A 23,172-nucleotide genomic window follows, 5' to 3' on the forward strand; every position below is an offset into this window, starting at 1 on the left:
AGAAAGCAATGAATGTGCTTTCCAGCAACTGGCATTCAGAAGCACACGGTCTCCTCCAACCACGGAGGTAGAACAGAGCCATCATGATAGCCATATCCTGCCAGAATTCTTTAAGCTCTTACCCTCGTTGTCATATTTATACAAAGCTAATTCCCCCTTATCTCATCTCCTAGTTAACTGACAGGAACTTGGAGAACCTCACTAGGAGTTTTTTGGCTGTCACTTGCACCTCATAAGATTGCTGCCTTCCCCTTGGCAGACTTCCTTCAGCTTTCCACTGAAGTCTTCTTTCTCATCAGGTACTTGAAGACCATCACTCAGCCACAAAGATATCACAGTTGCCTGATGTCACAGTTCCAGTGACTAAATGTCAGCTGCTCTCACTCTGGCCAAAAGCTATCCTGGATAACTGCCTGTTGAGACTCCTCCTCCTGAGTGGTTGTCTTTCCTCAGCTTGCCTTCCCTCTCTTTTTGACCCTCATCCCCACCTAACCTCCCAGAACTACCAGCAATCGGTCCTGTGCCCACCTTTATATTCATCCCAGTTAGAAACCTTTGACCAATCAGGATCTCCCTGGAGCTCTAAACCCTCATTGGCCTGTAACTGTGTACCAGTACATTTTGAATAGAATGTCCACTGAAGGACGAATCACCATTTTGTAAGCCCTTTTGAATTCTCCTGACCCATAAAAAAGCTGGATTTTGCTGTTAACTCCTATAACTGTAAATAACTGGCAATAGCTGGCAAGTTATTAACCAAGAGACCTCTTTTGAAACTGTAACAGCCTCATATGGTGGTTCTTGGCAGACTACCAGATAAACCCACATGAACTGTATATTTTCTGGCTTTATCCTGGAATAAAATACTAGCCCCCCCCTTCCCATAGTTAACCATTTTCATACCAGTTTTCATATCATAACAGCATTCCTAACATACCCATTTTACCTCATAAGAATCCAGTTCCTTCACACCATCACACCCTGCTCAAGTCTAGCGAATGTGGACTGATAGCTTCTCCCTGATGTTATAATCACCAGGTTAAAAGATGTACTCGCCAGTGGCGAACTGTCAGGTGTATTTGTTGACCTTTGGCTAAATATATGGAACAGTAAAGCAATGCGACCATGTTAGTCATGCTTTGTTATAAAAAAATGTCCTAATGGAAAAGCAAATTCTTTGCCTCTGCTTAGAACATTGGAGTTGCTCCAGCTTGCTGGGTATTACTCATACGTACATTAAAGAAATGGATCTCCCAGTATTTCTTTGTCTGAATGCTTTGATATGTTTCACTGAAGTGTGGTGAAATCTACAGCATTGTGCTGTCGGTTCAAAGGAGCCCTTTGTCCGCCATGTTGGTGGCTTACAGTGGCGGAAGCCGTCTCTTCTCTTGGACAAGGACTCCAATTGTCTGAGATGAGCACGCTCTGCCAAGAGCATCATATTGCCGGCTATGAGCAAACACATCATCCCAGAGTTCAATGCCTGCACAGTTAAGCGTTTGCCCTTGCAAGTTTTGTTTAACAGTCACGGCATAGGCTAATTTTGAGAGCAATTGGCAGCACGAGATTGCGAGGGCTGATTTGCCTGACTTCCATCTGAAATGAATGAATGGGTGGGTAATGAATGCAATAATCAACACTATGTAGCTTCTGTCATTGCCCAGAAGTTTCGCATCAACCAGAAAGTGATGGAACGGGTTGATAATGTATTCAGTTCACCAGTTTACTTTCAAACATGAGCTTTCACAAAATGAGCCCTGCTGGATGAGCAAAGGGTTCATGTATCAAGGGGAACCTGTGACCCTCCAGACATTGTTGGATTAGAACAGGCATAGGCAAACTCTGGCCCTCCAGATGTTTGGGACTACAATTCCCATCATCCCTAGCTAACAGGACCAGTGGTCAGGAATGATGGGAGTTGTAGTCTCAAAACATCTGGAGGGCCAGCGTTTGCCTATGCCTGAATTAGAAACACCTATTTACTGTACAAAGATGAAAGTCCCGTAGGTTTCGCCAACCACTTTTGCCTGCCTATCACTGGCATATGGCCCTCAGAAGGTTCCTATGAGGTAATGTGGCCCTTGCCCACCTCTGCCCTAGAGAGCCACTGCCTGCCAGAACAGACAGAGTACTGAGCCAAGTGCAGCCTCAGGGGCTATAATATTTGGGCATAGTTTTTTGTATGCTTTGGGCCCTAATAATGTTATTTACCAGAAATAAATAAAAAAAGGAAAGGTAAACCTTCAAAATAAAACAAATTCTACTATTCCTCTATGAAGAAGTCTAAATAGCAAAACTCTGTGTGTTTGAAAGCTGCGACTTGACTGTAAAGGGTTGGGCAGGGAGATTTTTATTTTATTTTAAAACACTCCCAGAGAACTAGATCCTTGGGGAAATGAATTGTTCGTGGCAATCTTATATTCCAACCTCGGAGCCGAGAATAAATCTCAGAGCCGGTCTGATGCAATTTGTGCCAACAGTCAGGTTGCTCATTTGTCATTCCTCATCTCACTTTAACGCCAGGGGGGCAGTGGATGACTTCTTCACATCTCCTCCCAGGAGAGAGAACAGAGCAAGTTTGGAAATAATGTGGTGTTAACAGGCATGTGACCAGCATTTTATAGGGTTGTGTGTGTGTGTGTGTGTGTGTGTGTGTGTGTGCGTGTGTATAAATCCTGATAAATTTGGGAGTGTATAAAGCCAATTTTATCTATTTATATCCATTGTATTATATACCAACTTAGGATTTGCCTAACATTTTTTTTAAAAAAACAAATTCAACATGCCATAGAAGATATATATTTCCCCCTAAAGCACACTCGTTGCAGACTAATTTTTACCATATGGACATTTCTCCCCCAGCTGATTTTAATATGATTTGTACCTGAAAATACTGCAAACAGCTTGTATAGTCCACAGTTATCTGCATGTCTTGTTCCAATTAGCTGGTTCTGTGTGTCTTTAGTGAAAGTTAGTACCTCATCAGAAAAGTGTTAAGATTAACATTTCTTTTTGTTGAATCTGTTGCCTTATGACTGCCCCGCAGGAACAGCAGAGGAAACTGTTTTAAGCCCAGTTAGATCATTGGTCCAGCTATATATTGTCTTTATTGGTCTTCTTCAAGCTGATGTTTTGGACCACAGCTCCCATCAGCCCCAGCCAGCATAGCCAGTGGTCAAGTATGAGGGGACTTGCAGTCTAAAACATATGGTTGGGGAAGGCTGGTCTGTAGCAGCAGCTTTCCAGAGTCTCAAACCAGAGTCTTTCCCAGCCTTTATCTGGAGCTGCCAGGATTTAGATGACTTGAACCAGGGAACTTTTTCATCGAAGTTTTACCACTGACTTCGCCAAGCTTCCCTCTGCCCCTTAAATGGGTTTTGCTCTCAGGGGGACTTGAACCCTTGAACCCTTGCCCCAAGGAGGCCTCTGTGTGTGGGATTCAACCCTGCTTCAAGTTGAGCTATATGGTAAGGTTACCAGATTTTTTTCAATGAATCCAGGGACATGTTAATTAATTAATTAATTACTACACGTTTGGAACGTTGATTCTGCAGCAATGGCAGTGGCAGAGGGGCGGCCACCAACTTGACCTCAACCGCTACGTTTCCCCTTCCTCTGAGGCTTCTATCTCCTTTCTCCATGAGCCTGGGCAGCCCCTGAGTTGTTGGTTCTTCGGTGGTGGTGGGGAAGCGGTGCGCAGTGGGTCAGGCATGGAAGGCGGAGATGGAGGGCTGAGAGCGGCGGCGGTGGAGGCAGCGGTGAGGCTTGGGCAGTGCGATGCCTCCCTCCCCATCAGAGCAGCCCCAATCCCATTCCTACTTGTGTGCAAGCAGGAGGGGGCAGGGATCCCTCAGCTGGGAAGGGAGGCTTCACACTGCCTTTCGGAGCAGCCCCATGCCAACTCCTACTTGCATGGAAGCAGGAGGATGCAGGGATCTCTCAGGCAGCGTGATGCCTCCCTCCCTATCGGAGCAGCCCCAATCCCATTCCTACTTGTGTGCAAGCAGGAGGGGGCGGGGATCCCTCACCTGGGAAGGGAGGCTTCCTGTTGCCTAACTGAGTGATCCCTGCCCCCTCCTGCTTGCACACAAGCTCTGATAGGCAGCATGAAGCCCCCCTTCACAGCTGAGAGTTCCCCACACCGCTCCTGCTTGCATGCAAGTAGGAGTTGGGAGGCTGCTCCAATAGGCAGCAGGTAGCCACCCTTCACAGCTTAGTTGCTGGGGTCAGCGAAGGTGGAGGCAGCCCAGAAGCTGCATCTTAGAGCTCCAGTACCACCATCATATGGGGGACTTCTGAGCAGCTCCTGAAGCCAGCCAGAGCCAACTGCTCTGGGCTGCTGAGACTGCTGCTGCTGCATTTCCCGGGGACATTAGATGAAATCCGGGGACATTCTGGGGATGGAATTTGTCCGGGGACTTATTTGCAAATCCGGGGACTCTCCCGGGAAATGGGGATGTCTGGTAACCCTACTATATGGGTAGTTCCACAGAACATGATGCTAGACCCTTCCACAGATTCACCCCAATGATGTATCCAACATTGGACTCTTGAGGGGCCCCAGACATTGCTTAACTACAACGCCTTTCATCCCTGAGCATTGGCCATGCTGGCTGGGGCTGATGGGAGTTGGAGTCCAACAACATCTGGAAGGACCACTAGTAGCCCACCATGGTGGTAGATCCTATATTTTACTCTTTCTTGTTCAAAAGACAGCACCAATGCTATCGAGTGGCACTCTGCTGCCTGCATGTCTCGCAGAGGTGATGTTTCTCATTGGCTTGTTCTGTTCAGACCTAAGTTGCACAACTGTGCTGCCCAAATGTTAAATTATTTTCATTCTATTCTAAGTTCATCCTGAGATGGTGTGAGATTCCCCTGTTCTCAGCGGAGGAGGGTGTGAGCGCCACTTGCGGCCATCATGTTACACCTATCTATTTGTGCTGATATTTTTAGTAGCAGCCCTGCAGTGATCCAGAATAAGTTTGGGAGCCGGCAGTTGGTTTGCATCATTGAGCATCATCTGGTGCATCGCCAAGCTGTGTCCCGTTCCTCTAATAAAGAGCTACCTTTATACTGAGCCAGATCATTGCTCTGCTTAGAGCAGTACCATGCTCTGACTAGCACTGAATCAAACACGGCATTCTTAGCCGGGCTGTCTAAGAGCTTTCAACTGGAGAGATAATCAGGTTACCTGAAAGATCATCCCAGATATAACTGGCTGGACCTTGAGAGCGTCATTAGAGGACCCCACCTAAAGAGGCAAGGTGTGGGGTTGCAAAGGAGAGAACCTTTTTCGTAGTGACAAAATATCCTCCCTCACAAAGCTCAACTGGTGCCTACATTAAAATCCTTTCAGATGAATACCTTTCAGTTCTCCTAAAGCTTTTCTATTTTTGCCCTTGGAACAGGTTATTTCTGCTGGGTTTTAAACCTTATTTTGCTACTTGTTCTGGGTTTTAGGCAGGAAATTGAACTGATTAGGAACTTTGTTGACTGGGTGGTCCAGACGTCTTTCTTGATCGGGGTGGTCAAAGAGTGTTGTAGATAAATTAATAAAACGAAATACTTAGGGTTTAAACTGCTGCGTTTGTTTATGCAAAACATGTCTTCTGTCACTAAGCTCTTACCGCTCAGGGTCCCATAGTGAAAGACATGCTTTGCATGTTAAGAGATGCCTGTGTAGGAATTAGCATGCAGACTGCATGTAGATCATCATCACATGCAAATTTGATAAGAGCCCTTTGCTTCTATGGTGCAGCTTGTGGGGTAAAGGAGATTGCAGCAGTCCAGGAGGAGACCATCTCTTGTAACCACCATGGTTGAATGGAGTTGGGATCTATCAGGAGGCCTGTTCTGCCCAATGTCAGAATCAGGCTTTTAGCGTGGTGACACCTACCCCTTGGAATTCCTTCCCACTGCGTATCAGATAGGTGCCTTCTCCGATGCATTTTTGATGCCTGCTAAAGATGTTCCTTTTCCAACAAGCCTTCTAAAATATTTATCCCAGTTGGAATCTATTTTGGATTTGAATTGATTTTGTCCCCATCTGCACTGTACATTCAATGCAATATCATACCAATACAGTATCATGCCATACAATATTAAACCATCATGTCTTCCTGGGAACTGTAGTTTGTTGAGGGTGTGCTGAGAGTTGTGAAGGGACCCCTATTCCCATCACAGGGCTACAATTCCCAGAGGGGTTTAACAGTTGATCTGACTTCCCAGTGAATTCTGGGAATTGTTGCTCCGAGGGGGATAGGGGGTCTCCAAACCACTCCAGATTGGCAAAGGCTCCTCCACTAACCTGGAAATTATTTCCAGTAGCACCTTAAAGACCAACTAAGTTAGTTCTTGGTATGAGCTTTCGTGTGCATGCACACTTCTTCAGATACCAAGTGTGCATGCACACGAAAGCTCATACCAAGAACTAACTTAGTTGGTCTTTAAGGTCTACTGGAAGGATTTTTTTTATTTTGACTATGGCAGACCAACACGGCTACCTATCTGTAACTGGAAATTATTTGAATGCTAAGGGTGTTGTGGATTCCTTATTTTCTTAGTCAGCCAGAAACCGAGAATGAATTGCAAACAAAGGCTACTCTGTGAGTCCTTTGTGCTATTAAAATGTCTCAAAGTGTCTGAATGTGATTGCTGTCAAAAACTAATTGTTAAGCTATATAGGCTAACTGACTTAGAGGTTTCTCCCCCTCTTAATGTTGATTTGACTGTGCCATCGCAGTTAAAAAGCACAATCCTCCGTGAAGCATTTATGGGTTTGCTTTCCATCAAACCAACTCAGCTTGAACTGACTTTCCTAGAGGAGCTAAGCAGGGATAGCCAAGGTCATCCTATTGGTACGTAGAAGCGGAGCTAGACATCAAAGTGTTCAAGAATATCTCTTGACTTCAAAATGATGTTCATTCTCCCTCGTCTTTCTCTGAAGTCTGAAAAGGAGATCAGAGCACAGCCATTAGGATGGAGGAATTGGTTTCTATGGTTACTGTTGTCATGTAAGTGACTATTAGGATGGTATCCCGGTGGGATTCCTCAGTCCATCTATCTGTATTTTAAAACCTGGCTTTATTGATATCCTCCCTCTCTGGATTTTCAGTGCTTTGCTACATCCGCACACTTATCCTTGCAGTGATGAGCTCCATCTCCCTCCGAGTTTGCGAGGGATAGATTGGCATCACACCCTTTTCTTCTTACAAATACACAGATAGATTTTTGGGGTGGGGTATTCATGCGAGGAGAGAAATTACAGCAGAGACAGAAGTCCAAGGAAGGACTGTGGTTCAGCAGTGGAGCATCTGCTTGCATACAGAAAGTCCCAGGTTCATTCCCTAGCATGTCCAGGTAGGTCTGGGAGAGAATCATACCTGATTCCTGCCGAGTCAGTGTAGGCAGTACTCAACTAGACGGACTGAGGATCTGCCTTAGTATAGGGCAGCTTCCCATGTTCACACAGCACATGGTTAAAGGTAAAGGGACCCCTGACCATTAGGTCCAGTCGTGGCCGACTCTGGGGTTGCGGCGCTCATCTCACTTTATTGGCTGAGGGAGCCGGTGTACAGCTTCCGGGTCATGTGGCTAGCATGACTAAGCCGCTTCTGGCGAACCAGAGCAGCGCACGGAAACGCCGTTTACCTTCCCGCCGGAGCGGTACCTATTTATCTACTTGCACTTTTGTGCTTTCGAACTGCTAGGTTGGCAGGAGCTGGGACCGAGCAACGGGAGCTCACCCCGTTGCGGGGATTCGAACCGCCAACCTTGCAATCGGCAAGCCCTAGGCTCTGTGGTTTAACTCACAGCGCCACCTGCACTATGTTATTTACCTAACAATATGTAGTGATGGCCACCAACCTGGTCAGATTTAAAATAGGATCAGACTCGTTCACAGAGGAGAAGGCTATTAATGACTACTAGCCATGATGGCTAGGTACTGCCTCACATGCTAGGAACTGCAAGTGAGGAGAGCGCTATTGCCCTCAGGTCCTGCTTCTGCAAGTCAACTTGACTAAAAGATTGTGGGGCCCAGGTAAGTCCCGCCCCGCATAATCGACCGCATGATGCAGTGCACACACACTATTTGAATGGAAATGCCCATCAACTTTGTGGGAGCCAGGCTCCCTCAAATATTTTATTATGGGGCCAAACCCCCACAGTCCCTAGGAGTTGGCCCCTGTGTTGACCACAGCAAGAACAGAATGCTGGGCTACATGGACTTTGGATGTGATCTACCAGGGCTCTTATGTTCTGAATGTTTATGGTGAGGAATGGGAGACAGCTGGAGAAATGTTAAGATACCTCACACCCAGAAATGTATTTCTGAGACTAAAAGGATTTCTCTATCTTGTTCCAAATGGAGTCTGTTGGTCAGGTTAGACTTCAAGCTTGCAGAAGCGTACAGGGGCAGGAGTCAAAGTTTAGACTCTCAAACAGCTCTGAATGGAGCAGGGGGAGAATTGCCTGCATATCTGCATCCAAGCAGAGAGCAAGCCTAAAGCCAGGCAAGATGTGAGATTTGCCACATTACCTGTCCCTGCACAGTTGAGTTTTCTTTCCCAGTCAGCACAGGGGAATGCAAGTCAAACTGGGGGTGTCAAAGGGTGGCTTTAATTCATGGGTACATGGTGTACATGGAGATGTCATTTAGTGGCCCAAGGGGAAGGCACAAGGGTGCATCATCAGAAATAGTAGAGTGTGAAAAGAATCTAGGGGTCTTAGTGGATCACAAGCTTAACATGACTCAACAGCGTGATGTGGCAGCAAAAAAAAATCTAATGCTATTTTACGCTGTATCAGCAGAAGTTTAGGGTCCCAATCAAGAGAAGTAGTAGCACCACTGTATTCTGCCTTGGACAGACCACACCCGGAGTGTTGTGTCCAGCTCTGGGCGCCACAATTTAAGAAGGATGTTGACAAGCTGGAATGTGTGCAGAAGAGGGCAACCAAGATGGTCAAGGGTCTGTTGAAACCAAATCTTATGAGGAATGGTTGAAGGAGCTGGGTATGTTTAGCTTGGAAAAGAGGAGACTGAGAGCAGATATGACGGCCGTCTTCAAATATCTACATGGATGTCATGTTGAAGATGGAGCAAGCTTGATTTCTCCTGTTCTGGATGGCAGGACTTGAACAAATGGATTCAAGTTATAAGAAAGGAGATTCTGACTAAACACCAGGAAAACCTTCCTGGTAGCAAGAGCTGTTCAACAGTGGAATGGACTCCCTCGGGAGGTGGTGGACTTTTTCTTGCTTGGCATTTATGAAGCAGAGGTTGGATGGCCCTCTGTCCTGGATGCTTTAGCTCAGGGGTAGGCAAACCAAGGCCCAGGGGCTGGATGCGGCCCAATCGCCTTCTAAATCTGGCCCACGGACGGTGCGGGAATCAGTGTGTTTTTACATGAGTAGAATGTGTGCTTTTATTTAAAATGCATCTCTGGGTTATTTGTGGGGCACAGGAATTCGTTCATTTCCCCCCAAAAAATATAGTCCGGCCCACCACATGGTCTGAGGGACGGTGGACCAGCCCAAGGCTGAAAAAGGTTGCTGACCCTTGATTTAGCTGATATTCCTGCATTGCAAGAGGTTAGACTGGATGACCCTCGGGGTTCCTTCCAACTCTACAATTCAATAATTCTGTAATTCTATGTTCCAATCCAAATCCCTCTCCCCATGCCTACTATTCATCGTGGAAGAAAAGCTTTCCCATGTGTCACTAAATGACATCTCCGTGTACCCTAGGTAAGAGGAGAAGCTGTGTGCTCCACAGACTCCAGATCTTCTCTGAAAACTGCTGTCCTTCTTCTCCCGCAGATCATTTCTTTCCTTCTCTGTGAACATGCAAACAGCACATCTTCCAGTTCACATGCTTCTAGACCATGAATATTTTAGCACAACTGTAGTCTCTGCCAATCCCACAGGCTTTCCTGGTGGGTGGCTAGGTTAGAATGTTTGAAGGGAGTGCGATGGGCTGGTCTGTTGACATTCAAGCGGTTCATTTCCTCTCTTTGTTTTCAGTGGTGAAAAAGCTACACCCCACAATGCTGTTAGGGTTTATGTAAGGTCAACTGCAATATCCCAAATCTAGCAATTCCTGTCTTCGCTGGCTAGGATGATAAACTGAAAATGGATGCCTTTTTTTTACTAATTAAATAGCTATTTTTTATTTTTTTTAGAAAGGAATATTAATGAAAAAAGTGCATACTGTGGTTAGGTGTTAGAAGACCAGCCTACTCTCAACATGAGCAAAAATCAATGTACTGTGCTGTAAAATGAATAAGACAGTATTGTAGATGATGAAAATAAAAATATTTTCCCCCCTTATGTGTAGTTATGATAGCCAATGTTCTAAAAACCAAGGAACCACTGTAATGTGACTTGATTTTGTGTTTGGCATCCTCGAGAAAGCAGAATTGTCTGCTGTCCCACTCTAGGCTGAACTATTGGTATGCATCGCGTGTGGGGCTACCATTGAAAAATGTTCAGGGGCCTTAATTCATGCAAAATAAAATTTCCAGCCTGATAAATAGTTGTATCTGGAGCCTATTTTGTGGAACACACAGTGCTAGTTTTGTTCTGTCTGTGCTGGTTACCATCATGTTTTCTGTCACAACCCTATCAAGCATTGGTCCGTTTATGTGCAGAATTCTTGAAAAACTGCCTCGTTTCACACTAATCAAATTTAGCCCTGTCTGTGTTTGTGTGTGTGGAACTTGCTCACTTTTCATCTGATTGATTGTTCTCAACCACCCTTCCAGCTGGAAGAGGTCACTCCATCCCACCTTTTGTTATCTTTGTCCTTGTAATTGACAATAATGCATTTTGAATTGATTAAGAGCCTTCTCTTTCCTTCTCTCACACACATGCTCACCTTCTCTCATACATCCCCTCCCCTGTCTCTTACGCACATATGTACACACTTCTTCCCTCCTTTGCTCACCATCCTACACTCTTCCCATCTCTCTCTCACACACTCACACTCACAATTCTGCCTCTGCCCCTTTTCCTTCCTTTTCATTTCCATCAATTTCCTCCAACTGTGCATACAGACCAAAACCATTATGAAATAATAATAATAATAATAATAATAATAATAATAATAATAATAATAATAATAATAATTTATACCCCACGCATCAGGCTGGGTTTCTCCAGCCACTCTGGGCAGCTCCCAACAGAATATTAAAAACATGATAAAACACCAAACATTAAAAACTTCCCTAAACAGGGCTGCCTTCAGATGTCTTCTAAAAGTCAGATAGTTGTTCATTTCCTTGACATCTGATGGGAGGGCGTTCCACAGGGCAGGCGCCACTACCAAGAAGGTCCTCTGCCTGGTTCCTTGTAACCTCACTTCTCGCAGTGAGGGAACCACCAGAAGGCCCTCAGAGCTGGACCTCAGTGTCCGGGTTGAATGATGGAAGTGGAGGTGCTCCTTCAAGTATCCTGGGCCGAGGCCATTTAGGGCTTTAAAGGTCAGCACCAACACTTTGTTTTTTTAAAAAAATATTTTTTATTGCAAGTTTCAAACAAAGAAAAGTCACCAAACATATACAATCCCTTCACCAAAAAAGTAACAAACAAAGAAAAACATACATAGACAAAAACATAAATCTAAAATAAAAAACATCATGACTATTCATAACGCATTTTTTCATACCTAACTGGACTTCCTCACATCTCCCTTCCCTGCATTCTCAATAATAAAGTTATAAACAGCAATTTATTACCTTGTTTCAGTTCTTAATTTGTACTTCTCAAATATTATGTCTCAAATGTCAAATAATTTTTGTCCAATACTTATCAGTGTAATTCAAACATAATATTACTTCAGATTTCATCTTTTTCTTAAACATCACTTAGTCTCACATGTCTTTCGGCTAAGTTGCTGGTACCATGTTCTTTTCAATCGTACAGTTTCTTAACATTCATATAGTTTGTGCTGTTTTTGTAGATAGTCTTTAAATTTTTTCCAATCCTCTTCCATTATCTCTTCTCCCAAGTCTCGAATTCTGCCAGTCATTTCGGCCAACTCCATATAGTCTATCAGTTGCGTCTGCCATTCTTCCAGTGTGGGCAAATCTTGTGTCTTCCAGCACCAACACTTTGAATTGTGCTCAGAAATGTACTAGGAGCCAATGTAGGTCTTTCAGGACCGGTGTTATATGGTCTTGGTGGCTACTCATAGCCACTGATAGCTGTATTCTCCATGAATTTGTCCAAGCCATCTAAGATGGTGGCCATCACTGCCTCTAGTGAGAGTAAATGTTCATCGTTTAACTGCACAGAGTGAAGAACTATTTCCTTTCATCTGTCCTGAATCTTTCAACATTCAGTTTCATTGCATGGTCAAGAATTCTAGTGTTAAGAGAGGGAGAAAAGCATTTCTCTCCCCACTTTCTGTATGCCATGCGTGATTTTATACACTTCTACCGTGTCCTCTCTCACTCACCTTTTAACTAAGCTAAAATGTCCCAGACGCTGCAACCTTACCTCAGAGGGGAGTCCCTCCATCCCCTTCATCATTTTGGTTGCCCTTCTCTGAAGGAACCATTCAAGCCAATCAGAAGCACTCAAGGGCCATGTGAATAATGGCTGGCGGGGTGTGTGGCCTCAGGAGAGGCTGTGTGACCTGGCAAGTGTCCTGAGGGGCTGATAGAGAGACCCAGAGGGTTTCATTTGGCCCCCTGGCCTGAGGTTTTGCCTCCTCTGCACTAGTGCAAAGCCACCACTTTGTTGCAAATACAGTTCAAAAAATTCCAGCTGTAATACTCAGCACCGTTCAACCAGCTGCAGTTTCAAACAGCAGAAATCAATTATAAAAATCCTTCTGGGATTAAAAAAAAGGAGAACACATTTTCAAGGCATGTCTACAAGCCGCCATCGTGGTTTCTCCTCTCTGTTGGTCTCTCCCCCCCCCCGCAACTTTCTGCTTCCTCGGCATAAGCTGAGCATGCTCTCCTCTGAGGAGGAAGTTGGGATCTCGTTGCCACCATCCAGGTGGCTGACTGCTGATTTGACAATAGCGCTGACAGGACCTGGGAGGGGAACCTCGCTGCTTAAACATAGACTCCTTCCCACTTCCTCACAGCTCCATGTGCTAAATGGGTGACAGCTGGACTGCCCAGGCTTCTGCTTCTTCTGCAGTCTCAGTAAAGCTACAGCTGGAAGCCACATGGCTGAATTTCACAGTAGAGTGTTTAAAAGGGCATTATCCCCTGTTGTATGGTAAAACCCAAGCAGTGGTTTTTGCTGAAAGATTGGTGGCCATGCTGTAAGCTCGATCCAGGGCGAGGGAGGGGAGCAGAAAGCCAGAGTGCTTTGCTTGGACGTACTGTAGGACTTAAGATGGAGGCAATGATCCTTCTGGATACCAGTTGCTGGAAGCCCCAGGAGGGGAGAGTGCACTAGATGGGCCATTGGCTAGATCCAACAGGGTTCTCCTTATGTTCTGAAGGCTCACTTCTTTTGATGCTTGAGACGTGTGTTTTCAGGGCCTACTTATTTCTGTGGCTCTGTTTAAACCGTTTTTAATTTTTAATTGCTGTAACTGACCTGGACTCTGCTGATGAAGGGCACGTAATTATTAACAACATCAGCGTTCTTAGGTACAGTGGTACCTCGGGTTACATACGCTTCAGGTTACATACGCTTCAGGTTACAGACTCCGCTAACCCAGAAATATTATCTCGGGTTAAGAACTTTGCTTCAGGATGAGAACAGAAATCGGGCTCTAGCGGCGCGGCGTCAGCAGGAGGCCCCATTAGCTAAAGTGGTGCTTCAGGTTAAGAACAGTTTCAGGTTAAGAATGGACCTCCGGAACGAATTAAGTACTTAACCCAAGGTACCACTGTACTGGTTTTCTGTTGTGACATTTTTCTTCTTTCTACAAACTCTGTGGTTTTGCCTGCCTCCTGTTTTGTAATATACTAAAATGCAGTGTTAGAAACTGAGATATGAACACTAGGAGCTAAATGGCACCTTAAACCTAGGTAATGGGAGCAACAACGGAATGTACAGGCACACTTTTTAAATAACAAGAATACAAAGCTGGAAATGAATGAACTACAGCTAAAATATCATGTTCATTTTTCACATGGTCAAGTCCTTCAACCGCCCGCCCTGCTAATATTCTTAAGAAGGTCTTTTCTCCACTCTTCAGAGAGTGGTTGGAAGTGGGGAGGCAGGAAAAGGCCCTCCTTTCCTTCCACTCTGCCATTTTAATCTGAAATCTTAGGTACAGCATTGTGCCCAGAGCTCAGAAACTGCTCATGCTAGTGAAATTCCTCGTTGCAAAATGCTCCTATAACAATGGGAGTTTCATATGCTGCTAACATGGAATTTGTAAACCACCAACTGACTGTCAAGACCAGGGGGGTGGGATCTGTGGCTCTCTAGAGGTTAGAGCCCTCCAGTTCCCACCATCCTTAACCATTAATCAGGCTGGCAGGGGGCTGATGGAAGTCAGGAGACCTACAGCATCTGAAGGACAACAGGTTTCCACCCTTTTGGTAAGGCATGATGGCAGCTCCTGTGTATGTTTCCTCTCTTACTAAGTGGTGGAGCTTCTACTTTGCACGCAGAAGCTCCCCAGAGTCATTCATTGGCATCTCCATGTAGGTCTGGGAGTGAGCCCCAGTCTGAAACCATGGAGAGCCACTGCCAGTCTGTGTAGACAGTGCTTAACTAAATGGACCAATGGTCTAGTTCAATATAAGACAGCTTGCGTACGCCCCTGGGCTCCAAAATTACTGCCTCCAAAATTACTGCCTATGCTGACTCTTATTCTCTGCACACGTTGCTGCACTGGAAAGTATTAAGTCTGTTTTTCTTGATGTTTGAACCCAGGCCCAGCACTGGCGGAATGAAAATTATGAGCGGCCCATTGACCTGGAAGGCTCTGGAGATGATGACTCCTTTGAGGATGAAGAAATTGATGAAATCGAGGAACTCTACTCAGGCTCTGGCTCAGGATGTGAGTACATATTTAAGACCCTTAAAAGGAGGGACGTCGCTCTGCTGAGCGTGGCTGGATAGAAGAGATCACTCTTCCTCCTCCATTTATATTGGTGGCAGAGTTATTACGGAAAATTCGTGGGGGGTTTTGGTGGTGGTGGTGGGGATAAAAAAGCCCAGAGGTTGAATGTAATTTTTTTGGAATTCAGAAGCAGACAGCTGGTTAGCCTTCCAGAAGCAAACATTGTACAGAACATTGAATGCATTTATTCTCCTCATCCTACTGAATGTCTGGTTCATTTATTTAAAATGCTTATAGGCTTACTTTTAAAGGCCAAAAACCCTATTAAGGTGGCTTGCAAATAAAACATTGGTGGGAAGCCTCAAGCACAGTGTAGATAAAATTATTAATGGGGAGGACCATTAGCACAGTGGTAGGACACATGCTTTGCATCCAGAAGGCTCCAGGTTCAATCCTTGGCACCTCTAGGTAGGGCTGAAAAGGACTCCAGTCTGGATCCCTGGAGATTCAGTCAGTGTAGGAATCCCTGGAGATTAGTCAGTGTAGGAAAAACTCAGCTAGATGGCTGACTTTGTAGACAGCAGCTTCCTGTGTCCCTACAGTGACTCTGAACAGTCAGATCCTAACCTTTGCTTCCCTTACAGATTTTGAGCAGGACTCTGGGATCAAGACCATTGTGCGGCTCAACACAGATGCACCCCTCACCCTACCTACAACTTCCCCCATGTTGCCCACCACCTCTGTGCAGCCAGTAGCCACCCCCTTTGCACCATTCCCTGCAGAGGAAGCCACCTCTGATCCAGTAACAAGCAGCCTCTACATCCCCAGGGTGACCGAAGCACCAGCGGTCACCATCCGGAAAGCGCTTGGTACCACTGCTAGCACCGCAGCCCTTGATGCCTCTGCTACCGCTAGTACTATTGCTACCACCACCGCCACAACTGCTGCCACCACCACCTCTGCTACGATGCCCATGTCCAAGCCAACGACTGTCCTGAGAGTCCTGCCCCCCTTTATCACCATTGTAGCCACGACGCAGTCGATCACACTTGAAACGCCAACCACGGCCACCGAAGTTGCCAGGACGGAACTGAACACAGCTCCGCTGGTGACCACTGGCGTGACGAAGAGCAGGGCTGTGCCAAAGCCAAGTACTTCTCGGGAGCCAGACCGCAGTGAGAGGACTACCACACTGCCCCAACCCTCAAGTTCTACAGCACCTACAGAACCAGTTCAGGTATGGTTTGTTGTTCTTGTGATTTATTAACTTAAGTAAAGGGATGTCCCATGGAAGAGGGAGCAAGCTTCAAATTAGAAGAAAGGGATTCTGACTGAACATCAGGAAGAACTTTCTGATGGTAAGAGTTGTTTGACAGTGGAACAGAAAGTGGTGGACTCTCCTTCCTTGGAGATTTTTAATCAGAGGTTGAATAGCCCTCTATCATGGATGCTGTAGTTGATATTACTTTGGATTAGAAGACCCTTGGGATCCCTTCCAACTCTACCATTCTATGATTCTATGAACATAAAATACAAAATACAAACAAAGCAACAAAAATACAAACACGCTCACCCACCCACCCACCAAAGTTACAAAACACAGGAGCAGCACAGAGGTATTTCCCCCCCAAAACAGAGAGTGAATAATGCAGAAAAATAAAAGCAGTAGAACACATCATGGAAGCCAAACTCCACAATTTGGCCGGGGGAGAGAGTTTTCTGAATTTATCACATAAGTAATGACACACCAAACAACACAGAAAGGTTGTGGGTCTTCCTTACGCTTAGAAATATGTAATTTGTGAGTTATTTTCTTGACAGTAGCCAGAGTCCACATATTCTCATGCCAAAATGAGAGGCTAAAGCCCTTTGATTTATGGGCCAAAGAAGTTATTGCTGCAGTCAGCATCCACATAAGAAGTTCCTTAGATCAGAAACTTGCCGTTTGATCCCCCCTCAGGTTCAAAAGGGCAAGTTGCAAGGAGGCATTAGATGGGGGCGTTTAATTTTTCCCCTGACGCTTTGGCAAAGTGCACAACCAGAGTAAAAATTTCCACATTTAATCATAAGAAAATCTAAAAATAAAGATACAAAAATTTAATAACAATAACAGCAACCACTCCCCCCCATGCCCTTAAGCAATACTCCATCCCAACAGTCTGTTCAGCAGCTTCGGTGTTTGTAGCTGGAGTCAGTCAGGGCCCCACCCTCCCAGGCCAGGTGGAAAAAGGCATGCAGGACAGGGAGCAGGGCTAAACAGCACAAGGTGCAGACAGTCTGTTATTGGTTCTTCTCATCTTATGTTTATTTAAATGTTTAAATAAAGTTAAAGGAAGATGCAGGATGGTGGGGGCAAATGGGTTCAGGGCAGCAGTCCTGGTAAATGACTGGGAAAATGGCATGGTGTGAGGGGTTCAGCAAACACTGCACACGCGTATTAGGGCTACCACCTGAATTGTAAACCAGCTGACTAAATTTGCAGAGAAATATAAATAACGGTTCTTGAAAGTGCAGGGAGAGAAGTACACTTTTTTGTTTTAAGAACAAGCCAGCATTGTTAACTTCAAATATCAGCTTTTGTTGCACATCAGACTTTAACCCTGGTTGATATAAATTGTGGGAGTAAATTGACGGCTTTGGGGGCGGCATAATGTTTGCGATTCTTTCCTGCCCTTTTCATGGGGGAACAGAAGCACACATGTGCAGAAGGGATGGGGGAGTAGCGATGCCCAATGATGTTCATTGTTGTGTCACACCGCGCCCACTGGTGTGAATGAAACTTAGTGTGTCATGCCTGTATGTCAGTCAAAAAGCCACAGTTCCATAGCTCAACAGGTCCTTCAATGTGTAAAGAACATTAGAAAACAGCCAGAAGCCCTAGCGTTATAATCGGGAAAACTAATGTAACATTCCTCCTGTTTGAACACATCCTTAGTCATGCTCATTCATTTCAGTGGGTCTAGCATTGGCTACAACCCAAGGTTCTTTTTCTGAAGGGTTGTGGATGATGCCATTTTCCCTACCTTCCACTGAGAGCACAGCACCTTTTTATTCCAGTTGATTTGGTTTCTTAACACCTTCTCTGTGCCCTCTACACTCTTGAGGGCCAAGTTTGAGGCTCGACCGTGGAGATAGAAATAGCAGCGGGAGAATGGCAGAGTAAGTGCTTAGGTTAATTTGATTTTTTAAAAAATACAGACATATAGTGTGAGATCTGCTGTCACCATCAAATAGTTTTTAATTAATCCAACCAAAAATTTATTTAGGTGGGGAATTTGTATTGGGCACCAAGGGGGCTTCCAGCAGAAATCAAAAGCGGTGCTGGTGGAATACAAGCCAATTTAGTTAGATCGCAAAAAAACAACAACAGCTCCAGCATTAGAAACCAACCAACCGTCCAACCCCAAAACAACAGATCCCGGTTAAATGGTGCGAAAGCTTGAAAATAATAAAACCTTTGTCACCTGGAATCTTGAAGTAGGTGCTAGATAAGGATGTCTGGTGAGGAAATTCAAAAATGTAGGGGTGCCACAATTGAAAAGGCCGATCGTATGCCTAGAGGGAAGTGCACAGATCAGAGAATCCAATAAGTGATTCCTAGGAACAGAAACAGGGCCAGCCCGATACATTTTCCTCTCTGAAGCAAAGGGCAGGAGAAGAAAACAAAGGCTTGCCAGATAAGGTCTGTGGCCCATCTAATCCAGCTTCCTATTCTCACAGTGGCCAACAAGATGCCAGCAAGTAGGAACTGAGTTCAACACCACTCGCCTCACCTGCAATTCCCAGCAAGTGGCATTCAGAGGTCTACTGCCTCCAACCATGGAGCAGAATATAGACATCACAACTAGTAGCCTTATCCTCCATGATTTCCACTAATACCCTTTTAAAGTGGCCATCTTGTGGGAGTGAATTCTATAGCTGACCTACAAAGGACTTCCTTTTTCTTGTCCTGCATCTTCCCTCATTCATTTCTTTGGATGTCCATGAGTTTAGATTTGTAACCTGCTCTGGGGCCTGGTAGTGAAGGGCAGTTAATACTATATAATAACAGATCCGGGTTTGCCACTTTTTTGACCCATGGGCAGATTTGCAAGTTGGAGAAACTTATATGTGCAACCAAGCAAACGCTGCTCCCTATTCTATGAGTGGCAATAGAATGCCTCTCGTAAGCCTTATTTCACTGGGGAAAATGAACCTCGTAGGCATCAGGGAATGTTGCTTTGGCCACATCTGCACTCACAGGCACCATGCTGGTGTGTGTCCTGCTTCTAATATGTAAGGGATGCGGGTGGCGCTGTGGTCTAAACCACTGAGCCTCTTGGGCTTGCTGATCAGAAGGTCAGCGGTTTGAATCCCCACGATGGGTTGAGCTCCCATTGCTCTATCCCAGCTCCTGCCAACCTAGCAGTTCGAAAGCACGCCAGTGAAAGTAGATAGAAAGGTACCACTGTGGCAGGAAGGTAAAGAGCATTTCTGTGTGCTCTGGTTTCTGTCACGGTGTCCCGTTGCGCCAGAAGCGGTTTAGTCCTGCTGGCTACATGACCCAGAAGGCTGTCTATGGACAAACACCAGCTCCCTTGGCCTGAAAGCGAGATGAGCGCCGCAACCCCATAGTCGCCTTTGACTGGACTTAACCGTCCAGGGGTCCTTCACCTTTACCTTTACCTCAATAGTAATGTGCATTACTTGACTTGTTTGTGGTAAGACTTGTTTGGGGACCTCCTTCTTAGTCTATTTCTTTTCAGTCAGGCTAGACTTCGTCCCCAAAGTCATGCCACCAGTTGGCTGCTGGGCTGCAGCTGTGATTCCAGCATTGTGACTGTAACATTTAGAGGGGGGGGCCGCGGGAGAAATCACCCTGATCTATGGCTAGAGGGCTGTGACTCAGGAGTAGAGCACCTGCTCTTCATCTACTGAGATTCCTGCATTGCAGGGGGTTGGACTAGATGACCCTGGGTGTCTCTTCCAGCTCTATGATTCATATAATATCTGAAGCTCTGGAGAACTGCTGCCAGTCAGTGTAGGCAATGCTGAGCTAGATGGACCAGTGGCCTGACTCAGCGCATGGCAGCTTTCTTTGCTGCACTGGTTTTTGGGTAGATCTTCTGGGTTTCCAAGCCCTCCCGGTGCGCAGCACATTATCCTCTTTCTAACAATCTGCCAGTTAGAGGCACAACAGGTGCCGCAGAGAAATCTAATCCTTCTCTTTGTCTGGGCTCCCAATCTGCAAAATAGGGATGACGGCATTTCTTTGCTCTTGTTAAATATTGAGAAGGAGGCTATTTTGGTTGGTCGTGGCTGGGATGTATTGTGGGAAAGCACAAAGAATCCCAGGAGCTGGATTAAAAGTGCTGGGTGTGGTTTTGTTATTTCGCTGATTATCATTTTGTCCAGACTTTGCTCCCGAGAAGCTCACAGAGGTTCATATGGCGCTGCTGTTTCATCCTCACAGCAGCCCTGTGAGGGAGGCTATGTGGTCCAGGGCCACCCAGTCTGCTTTATGGCTCAGTGGGGATTTCAGCCTGGCTTTCTCCACTCCTAGTCTAGCCCTCTTGCCACTGCATCTGTGGTAGGGATGTTGCTGGACTTCCAAGTCCCATCAGCCCGAACCAGAAAGACAAATGGTCCAGGATCATGGGAGTTGTTGTCCAGCAACATTTGGAGGGTCAGTTGTTCCCCACCCTCTACACTACAACATTCTAGCTTACACATGTACTTGACACAAAAGGGTGTGGATTTTCAGACCCACCCACACCCACACACCACCATCGATTCTTTGGGGACAGCTGTAGAAAGCTATCCTAGTGCTTTCTTTACTAAACTTTATCATTTTTTAAATAAAAAAACCCAATATTAAACTTGAAACATTGTTCCTGGCAAATGGAGGCAGTATCACCTCCACAATCTGCAGAAGGGATGTGCAGACTGCGCTCCGTTTTTTCCTGAAAACGAGAAGGAATCATTGCTCTTAAGCACAATTCATTTTGAAGGCTGGTCAGCCTTTCCCAAAAAGGAGTGGATCCACGGCAGATGTGGTGGCACATGACTCACACGACCCTTAGTGCCATTTCCCATGCATACATGCATAATATTATTATTAATTGTTGTTGGACTCCATTTCCCATCAGCCCCGGTCAGCATGGCTGTTGGCCATGGATGATGGGAGTTGTAGTCCTGCAATATCTGGAGAAGAAGAGAAGAGTTTGGATTTGATACCCCGCTTTATCACTACCCTAGTGATACCAGCTAACATTCTCCTTTCCCTTCCTCCCCCACAATAAACACTCTGTGAGGTGAGTGGGGCTGAGAGACTTCAAAGAAGTGTGACTGGCCCAAGGTCACCCAGCAGCTGCATGTGGAGGAGCAGAGATGCGAACCCAGTTCCCCAGACTACGAGTCTATCGCTCTTAACCACTACACCACACTGGCTCTCCCTGGAGGGCTTCCTACCCCAATCTTACACGGAGGCAGGCGTGCCTACTCTAGGGGGCAGAGGCATCTTCAGCCCCATCAGTATTCCTTAGCAGGGGGCTTCACCCCACCCCCAAATATTGAGGGGGTGGAAGAGGCCAAACTGCTGAGCCGAGCACAGCATCAAATGCAGGTGCTTCCTGAGTGTGCATGAGAAGGAGCTATGGCCATTGAAGCTGTGTGGCACTGGGCAAGGCCTCCTCACGACGACATGCCTCCTCCCAGTGATAAGCGCATTTCTTGTGTGACGTCACAGGTGCGCAATGCATGTCGTGCATGCAATGTCGCAGCTGTGCACTGCACGCCACATGTGTGACATTGCACACGCCACTCATCACTGAACCCCCAGTCTTTGGCTCAAGGTGGTTCCTCTGCACGGAGGCATCTTCCTTCCTCCCTCCTTTTTCCGAAAAGGTATTTGTTAAAATGCCACTCTTGCTTTGAAATATCCTGTCTCCTGCACTTGAGATAGCTGATTCCTTCAGGGTTAACTGTTCTTGGGTCATTATGTTCACAGGACAACTTCTCTCTCTCTCTCTCTCTCTCTCTCTCTCTCATCAGATGCCCTGGATTCCTGACATGCAAAGCCTTATTTCAGGGGTGGGTGTGTCCAGAAGCCATTAGTCTCTGCCTCCCCCTGCCGGCCAATGTCTGTAACAGGCAGTTCCACAACATTCAAAAAATGCTCCTTGTGAAGATCCCTCAACTTTGCCTCTTCTTATTTGCCCAGGATAATAATAAATCAGAAGAGCATGAGAGCGGCTTTGAGAGAGGATTCCAACCAGTTTTCTCATAAAAGTGCAGAGTCTGACTCAGAAAGAGCAGTGTGGGCGGTAGAATCTTCTTATGTTAAAGAACCACTGAATGATGAGGGTTGAAGGTGAAGTTATTATTTCAAAAAAAGTTTTCTAATTCATTCTCTGTCGTTTTTGGGGTTGTTCCCACATGGAGATGCCTATTGAATTGGCCTCTGCTAGATCCTGCCCTAGATTTTGCGGTTTCATGTAAGAGGAACACAAAACAGGAAGCCTGCTTCTTCTGAGTCATACCATTGTGGCTGTCCAGGATTTCTGACAGGGTCTTTCCTAGCCCAAGCTGGAGATGCCAGGGACTGAGCCTGAGACCCTCTGCATTCAAAGCAGATTCTTCCCCACAGAGCTATGGTCCTTTCCCTATTACTGCTGCCTCAGCAGAGAGCCAGTGTGGTGTAGTGGCTAAGAGCGGTCGAGTCGTAATCTGGTGAACCGGGTTTGCTTCTCCGCTCCTCCACATGCAGCTGCTGGGTGACCTTGGGCGAGTCACTCTTCTCTGAAGTCTCTCAGCCTCACTCACCTCACAGAGTGTTTGTTGTGGGGGAGGAAGGGAAAGGAAAGGAGAATGTTAGCCACTTTGAGACTCCTTCGGGTAGTGATAAAGCGGGATATCAAATCCAAACTCTTCTTCTTCTCTTCTTCTTATGAAGACCTTATTTGACCCAGACTTTCCCTAACCCACCAAATTGCAACCTGTTCTATGTGCACGGATCCTTCCTAACTTATTTTATTTGCTTTTGTATGTTTTTATACCATGGCTTTTATGCTCTTAGGTTTTTTAAATGGATATTGTGTTTCTATTGTACATAGTGTACACGGCTTAGACATCATTAAACGAAATATTCAGTGGTTTGGAAATGCTTCTAAATAATCAATAAGCAAACAAATTTCAGATTTATTAAT

The 23,172-nt window shown here is 45.8% G+C and overlaps 1 protein-coding gene across 1 annotated transcript in view; it reads left to right on the forward strand.

Moving 5' to 3' along the window:
• SDC3 (syndecan 3) overlaps window positions 1-23,172 on the forward strand; it is a 108,016-nt gene that overhangs the window by 79,692 nt on the left and 5,152 nt on the right. The window contains exons 2-3 of the mRNA XM_082231807.1: window positions 14,857-14,983; window positions 15,631-16,223. Of these exons, the coding sequence (XP_082087933.1) occupies window positions 14,857-14,983; window positions 15,631-16,223 (720 nt within the window). The remainder of the gene's footprint in view (window positions 1-14,856; window positions 14,984-15,630; window positions 16,224-23,172) is intronic.

Source organism: Podarcis vaucheri (genome assembly GCF_965113315.1).
Source record: "Podarcis vaucheri genome assembly, chromosome: 7".
In the NCBI taxonomy this organism is placed as follows: Eukaryota; Metazoa; Chordata; class Lepidosauria; order Squamata; family Lacertidae; genus Podarcis; species Podarcis vaucheri.